At 43.2% G+C, this 8348-nt stretch overlaps 1 protein-coding gene across 1 annotated transcript in view; it reads right to left on the bottom strand.

Moving 5' to 3' along the window:
* adamts16 (ADAM metallopeptidase with thrombospondin type 1 motif, 16) overlaps positions 1–8047 on the bottom strand; it is a gene marked incomplete at both ends in the record, with an annotated part of 101345 nt that extends 93298 nt beyond the window's left edge. The window contains 2 exon segments of the mRNA XM_084336689.1: positions 1310–1653; positions 7978–8047. Of these exon segments, the coding sequence (XP_084192815.1) occupies positions 1310–1653; positions 7978–8047 (414 nt within the window).
* Between the last annotated feature and the right edge of the window lie 301 nt (positions 8048–8348).

Genomic DNA, 8348 nt, shown 5'->3' with positions numbered 1-8348 from the left:
ACACACACACACATACACACACACACACACACACACACACACACACGCGCACATGCACGCACATGCACCCAAACACAAATACCTGTCAACATGGTCTTATCTCCCTCAAAAGAATAAACTCTGATCGTAATACACACAGCGATGCTTCGGTTGTTTTTAGGTGCATCAGCTGGAAGTAGTTAAGCTCAGTGATGGGGAATGTAAAACGAAAGGATGAGAGCTGGTCTTCTTCCCAGCCCAGTGCTAGGATTTTGAGAAAAGAGGGTGGGTTCAATTGTGTCCACTGGTCATAATGTTGTATGGTTATAATTAGGGATGTCCGATATTATCGGCCTACCGATATTGGCATTCAAATATGATATCGGAAAATATCGGTTTAAAAAATATATATATATTCATTTTATTTTATTTTTTATTTTAGATTTCTATAACCTTTATTTACCCAGGCAAGCAAGTAAGAACAAATTCAGATTTTATTTATTGTCAAAAGTATGCATAATGTTGTGTTAATTCCACAACAAGAGATATGTAATGTTAATTACCTGAAATTATTCAGTTTTTTGGGGGGGGGAACCCTGCATATATCGGTATCGGTTGATATCGGTTGATATCGGTATCGGAAATTAAGAGTTGGACAATATCGGTATATCGGTATCGGTAAAAAAAGCCAATATCGAGCATCCCTAGTTATAATAATGAAGGAAGGCATGGTGACGGTGAATGTAATGGTAACCAAATAGGCACACCGGGCTGGTGCCCAAGTTCCACCATAAGTGCATCGCGCTCCATTGCCAAACTGTCAGACGGTAAAACAAGGTGTTTTTTTTTTCTTCTCTACTGTAGTTTCCCTCAGAATTTCCCCTGACACTAAAACGATCTCGTCTCCTACGAGCTTCACCACAGGTCTAACCCCCGTTTGCCCTACTGGCCTACTTTACGAGGTTCGCTGACTCACCACCAGCTAAAAGTCAACTTCCATTGATGTGCAAGTCCCCTGTCCCAATTGAACTGACCCCAGACCCGGGCGGCCCCGAAACCCCGGCCAAGACTAATCGTGAGAACCGTATTTACAATCTCGCTAACCTCTGGACCTTTTTTTGGCTGATTCTTTTACTGGTAATGGCCTGGGGCGAACACACACACACATACACTTTTGTGCACAAACACACACACACACACACACACACACACACACACACACCACACACACACACACACACACACACACACACACACACACACACACACACACACACACACACACACACACACACACACAACACCATCCCCCAGGCACGTTCGGACTCACCATCCCGGTGCACGTGGAGAGCGCCACGGAGGAGTCGACCTTTGCCCTCAGTGACCCCTGGTAAAAGCAGAGGTCGTCCCGCCGGTAGGCCCTCAGGCTCTTGGTGCCCTTCTTTCCCAGGACCTGGACGGTGAAACCAGGTGCGATCAGGTGGTCCGAGACCTCCCTCAGCTCCATGTGGAAGTCCTGCCCCAAGCCGCTGAGGCGGAAGTGGACCTCCTCCTCGGCGGGCAGCTGCTCGTCGGTCAGCGACCTGCGGCGTCTCCTGCGTCTGTGGTGGTCCACCTCGTGAGAGACATACTGGCCCCGGTGGTCCACCTCGTACGGAGCCACCACTTCATACTCTGGTGGGGGAGAGAGGGAGAGGGAGAGAGAGAGAGAGAGAGAGAGAGAGAGAGAGAGAGAGAGAGAGAGAGAGAGAGAGAGAGAGAGAGAGGGGGAAGAAAGACATGGAAGGAGACAAGAGAGAGAAGAGAAGAGGGGGGGGGGGGGTGACAATTGAGAAGAAGACGGAAAGAGAAGAAGGGATTCAATTAGATTAGATTGGATTAGATTAGATTAGATTCGATTAGATTCGATTAAAATGTGTTGTCATTATACAACACAAGTACAGTACAATGAAAAGAAGTTTGGCATCCAATCATGTAGCAGTAAAGTGCAATAGAAATATACAATGTATGTACAGGTGATTAAACTGGGTATAAAATATATAGATTAGCACTACTGAGTAATAGTGCTAATCAGATGTATATACATAGGTGTAATATTAATATGTAAAATGATACAGGTATAAAGACAGTGTGGTCGTAGTCATACTGGTCAGCAGCAAAACTAGTAAGAGTAGGTAAGGGAGATACAGATATAGATATAGTATCTACAGATATTACACTTGAAGATATGTATATGGATTATGTGCAGGTATGTACAGACAGATAAGATAAGATAAAATAAGATATTCCTTTATTGATCCCCTTGGGGAAATGCAGATGTGGATATATATATATTTATATATATATATATATATATATATATATATATATATACGGTAAAAAAATATATATATATACAGTATATACAGTGTATATATACAGCATTATTGTACGTACTACGATACAGAGTTATATGGGTTATATGCAGGTGTATAAAGCATGGATTAGTGGTGACGCTCTGAGCCTTGAAGTTAATCCATTCAATTCAACCTTGATCCCATCCGTCATCTGTGGGATAACGACATACAGAACCATGCGTCCTGTAGTACTGATCACAGTGCGTGAGGACGTTCATAAAAAGAAAGGTCATCATACGAACTCCCTCGGGGGAAGAAACAGGAAGCAACTGTGACCCCTTTTACTTTTCCTCGTGAAATCCTCCTTGACCTCCGTCGTAGACTTTAGCTGGCGAGGTCAGGGGGGGGGAGAGAGATGTTACGAGAAGCGGAAGGGTTTCAGATTCCACCCCCCCTTCAGCGGGGAAGTGAATCACGTTCGACCCAGTGTGTGTGTTTTTACTACGCGTTTTACAAGGTTCAGGCTGGACAACTGCGGGTCATAAAGGAGGAGGGTGGCGGGTCGCAGTGCTGAGCACTCGGGCCAGTTAAATGTCTGATGGTCACGGTGGTGGTGGTGACACCCCTAACCCCCCCCCCCCCCCTTCCCACACACACACAAACACCCAACCCCCTCCCTCCCACACACACACACACACACACAAAACACACACAGTCAACTTCAGAGCAAAGTTTGCTTACCATTGAAAAAGTGACACCCACAGTGTACAGCTGCTTGGAATCGTACAGTGTGGGATTATCAGGGATGAAACCGTCCAAATATTATTTACACGTGGGAAGTAATGTTCCCCCCGCGCTGTGTCTGTGGTTGTTGGCAAGCTGGGGGCATCACAGTCGAGCATGAGGAAAGAAGAAAGTGTGCACACGCAATGCGCTTTTCATATGCTCTTTAATTCTTCAGGGAAGTCTATTTGCAGGGGGGAGCCTATATACCGTGTCTAATACTGTGGTCGGCCCACCGCAAGTGCAGTAAGTCTACGTGGAGTATATTAGGGAACACTTAGGGAGCGGGAGGCAGAATGGCACAGACGCCGAGCCCCGTGGTAGGTATAGGGTTTCCGGCTGCATTCTGGTGCCCGCTGCCAGTGGATCCTCCGCTATGATGGAGTCTGCATCCATGTGCGCGGAGAAAATAGGCTTGACGTGGGTTTTTTATCCGCCACCCCAACGTGCGCGCTGAGCCTCGCGCCTTGTGCAGACGGTGTGAACAGCGGTACCCGTTAACCTGGGCGTCAAGAGGGAGGCGGCTGCTGTTTGAGCGCCTGTCTGTCCCCCCCGACACGTTTGCTTGCACTGTGTCTCTGGGATAAGACTGTGTGTCACGACTCACGCGCAGTGGTCAATGCGACAAGAAATGTGGCCTTTTATTTCTCGCCTTAACCCTTTCACTACCACACTATAGAGGGTTAACCATTTCACTACCACACTATAGAAGGTTAACCATTTTACTACCACACTATATTTTCACTATAATCACACTACATACGGTTAACCCTTTCACTACCACACTACAGACAGTTAACATTTCACTACCACACTATAGAATGTTAACCCTTTCACGACCACGCTATAGAAGGTTAACCCTTTCACGACCACACTACAGACGGTTAACTTTCTGTAGTGTGGCAGTGAAAGGGTTAAATACATACAGTAATTTCTTACTAGACACTTTATTGCCATGGTCAAACGCTTTACCACAGAACGTAGATCACACCAAACTGTCTAGGCATGGCGGATCAAATATGATTCAAGATCCAGCGATGTCATATCAGACATACCGTTAAAATGTTGTCAGAAACATATTCTAGGTTCACCTTTAGGTAGAAAAAGATAAAGTTGACGGGCGAACGAGCCGCCGGTTTTCGTTTTGAAATGCTGAATATGTGATAATATGTACGTGTCTGTGATACATACACATTGTACAATACAATACCATATGGAAATATATGACTCGCTGCCAAAAGGTTGATGCACAGGAATGTGCAGCAAAATAGAAAGAATTCCTTCTAGACAATGCAGGCAGAGGGAGGGGGTCTGTGCAGATAAACACACTTCTAGTGCCTTAAGTGATGATTGAGAGGGATTATGTTTGTATGAGTCTATGCATTGTTTTTAAGTGATGATTGAGAGGGACTATGTTTGTATGACTCTATGCATTGTTGTAAGTGACGATTGAGAGGTTGAGAGGGATTATGTTTGTATGACTCTATGCATTGTTTTAAGTGATGATTGAGAGGGATTATGTTTGTATGAGTCTATGCATTGTTTTAAGTGATGATTGAGAGGGACTATGTTCGTATGAGTCTATACATTGTTTTAAGTGATGATTGAGAGGGACTATGTTTGTATGACTCTATGCATTGTTTTAAGTGATGATTGAGAGGGACTATGTTCGTATGAGTCTATGCATTGTTTTGGGGGATAATTCTACCTTTAATGCATACCAGGGGAAAATCCCATCATGAAGCGGTCTCAGAACTCAAACTTCTCGGGAACAGCCGTTCATATTTCAGATTCACACTTTCGTCTAAGCATGATCAAACACAGTTTGGTATGTTTGCCAATGCACTGATTACATATCTCGTATGGGAACCACTCAAGTGGTACTATAGTGGCAGCCTGTTCTAACATCGCAAAACCTTTTAACAATGCTCTTAATGAACTCTCCCTCGACTCGTAAGTGTCAAGCAAACACATTTATGAAACGGCTTTAATATTTATTTTTGGCGTTGCACATGTATTCAGTCTTCCGTGGGAAACTAATACGGCTTCGCTTTATCACCTGAGAGACTGAATTAACAGCAACATGCCAGTGACTGTAGACGATGACCTGCTTTGGTGAACCCTAATAATGGGTATATTTAGCATGGAGACAGACAGTCAGGGGATAGACAAGAGCGCTATCACTGACAGCATGAATGGTCGCCATCTGAACTTGGGTACTCTGTACATCCTGTCATCCCTGTACAGCCTGTCTTCGAGTTCCTAACCGGAATTCTTTTTTTTAGTGTGTGACTTCAATTTTAACAGGATGGGTGATCGAGAGCTGTTTTATCTCTTGTTTTTATTACCAGTACTATAGACAGTCATGGAGCCAATCGCTGCACAGCCATGTGTTCTTGGAAGGGAAAACTTTGGTGTGCCTTTCGTAAAGTTGTCATTCGAAATACAAGTTGATTTTGTTGTTGTCGTTCACAGGTCAGACTTAGCACAGAAACGTGCACAACTTGACCTCACTGTATGTATGCATTATTTGTAATTACCTTTTTATTTCTATTTCTACTCTTTTAGTCTTTGTAGCTTGTTCTTTGATAGTCTGAGGGTGACAGTGGCTCAGGAGGTAGAGCGATGACCGCCTGATAATCGGAGGGTTCGATTCTGGCTCCTCCTAGCTGCGTATCGAAGCGTCTTTGAGCTTGGCACCTTGCATTGTTGCCTCCACCGTCAGTGTGTGAATGTGTGAGTGAATGGGTGAATGTGAGATATAAGTTGTAAAGCTAATTTGTATATTTTGTACCCAGTTTAATCACCTGTATTGCTATTGCACTTTACTGCTACATTTGCACTCTGGTTGGATGCCAAACTTATTTTCATTGTTTTGTACTAGTGCTGTATAATGGCAATACATTAGAATCTAATCTAATCTATATAAATACAGTCCATTTTACTCTGATGTGTGCTTTGCGTGTGTGCAGCTGACAACCACACTATTTCACCCTTGGGACTAATACCGTTCTTATCTTTTACTCTGTTGCATGTGGGTTGTCATGTAAGTGCTTTTGGCTGCATGCATCATGAATCTTAACCTCTGAAGCTCAGATGTAAGAAAGAGACTGAGTAAAAGATAAAAACAGTATGAACTTGTATTTCGAGTTACAACGGAATGACAACTTTATGAAACGCATATTTCCCATCAGGTATTCCCCTTCAAGAACACATGGCTGTACATCAATTGTACTGGTAATACAAAAATTAAACAATTCTCAATCACCCATCCTGTTAAATTGAAGTCATGCACTAAAAAAAAATTTAACATTTAAAATGGTTAGCAGTATGCTATTTGATTCCAGGAAGCTAGGGAGGGACTTGTCGTGGATATTGATTGGCGTTTCCAGTAGCCAATACTGCCGAATGTGCATTATGGTCAACCCATTAGCTAGTGAGCTAATGTTAGCAATGTATGTTATCAGTGTTACGCAACATTAGTAACATTTGTTAAATTTGGTTAGAGGTTGAGTGCTAGCTTAGTTACAATGTTCTGTAAATGGCATTCTAGAAAAGCATTCCATTGGATGCAACATTAGTATACGCACCCGTGTGCAGGATGACTCATCAACATTTTCTTAGCGTTTTCCAGGAAATTACTAACTAAATTACTTTAAAATATCATTAAGAATAATACCTACAAAACAACTTTTTTGGCTTTGTCGGGACAGATACTGTTGCTTAAGTGACAATCAGTGCAAAACATAATATGTGATAAAAGAACATAAACATCTATATAGATTTCAACCTCAGATTACATCAAGCATTATATGGCGGCAAAGTCAATAAGGCAATTATCACTCTGCAGGGAAGAATACACAAACACAAACACCCATGCACACGCACGCACACACACACACACACACACACACACACACAAGGTAGTAGACCTTGGCTAATGGGCTAAAAGCAGACCCCTCCAGTGGTCAGTGTGTTGGTTTAGTGACTGTTGAGTGCCATTACTGACGGGTGTGTGACCACAGAAAGGGCTTCTGTTTCATCGGTCAAGTTTGTTTATTTGCTTAACTATTTGCTTATCTGCCAGGCGTTCATGGTATGCAAAGTGTTGAAAAATGAATGCGCTCACAAACAAGGTGTGTGGCTTCTCAAGGCTTCTCTCGGTTCCAGCTATTGACCGTCCTTTAATGCTGCACCCCCGGTGTTTATCCAGAGCTAATGTCGGTTAGTGACTTATGTCTTCATCAATCAAGTAAAAGTTAAGAGCAGAAGGAAACAACACAGGTGCGTGCTGTTTAGGCTGTTTTGAATGCAATAGGCCTACTGTGTGTCAACATGGTGACAGACACACTATTACTATTATATAGGAAATGATACCATACCACAGGGACCCACATCCCAGGAGTTCTTGAACGTTCTCATACCATGCATGATCCCTAAAGAGATATTCATATACAAATGTGCAGGGCCCCTAAGGATGATTCCATTGTACACACTGTGCATGTTTTTGCTCACTTTTAACGAGTTAAATCATTATTAATCCGAAATGGAGCTGTTGAGTTGTCCTGGGGAACCTCTGGTTGGGTTCTTCCTCCTGGAACCCCCTCTTTGAGAACCGCTGCCATGATTTCCACCGTGAGGTGAGGTGGTAGGCTGCCCCCTAGCGTTGTCTAGAGGCAATGCTCCGTGCAGGTGAATCGGGTCTATAATACTGGAACCCCGTCAGTGGATGCGCTCGGTGGATTTCAATGCCACTTTGCATGTCCCCACAATCACAAAGGCAAAACAAATAATGCAAAGCAGCATCACCATTACCGCCGTCAGCCATTGCAAATAACGAGACGACCAAATTAAGATGAATAATATAAGATAAGCATACCTGTATTTTGAGGCAAATTGAGTGATGTGAGCAGTGGCGACTCGTTTGGGGAACTCCGCCAACGGCACATGATCCAATGTTCAGAAGCTCTATTGGAAGAAGGGTAAAATAATCTGAATAAAACACATTGCGCATGAAATTAACACGGACAATGACGCTGACTTTGGCCTTTTTGTGTGCAAATAACGTCAGCTAAATAGGTTTAGTAATTCAGTTAAAGACACTAAAAAGTGCAAGTGTTCATTCAAATGCAAATTAACTTACCTGGTTTAAAACGAGAAAGAAAGACAGACAGGAAAGGAGAGATGTCATGGTCCAGTTTGTCCAATTTGGGTAATTCCACAAGAAAGCCATGTCTCCGGAACACCTTT

Source organism: Notolepis coatsorum (genome assembly GCF_963971535.1).
Source record: "Notolepis coatsorum genome assembly, chromosome: 19".
In the NCBI taxonomy this organism is placed as follows: Eukaryota; Metazoa; Chordata; class Actinopteri; order Aulopiformes; family Paralepididae; genus Notolepis; species Notolepis coatsorum.
The sequence above is the reverse complement of the archived record's forward strand: the minus strand, read 5'-3'. Positions and strand labels throughout refer to the sequence as shown.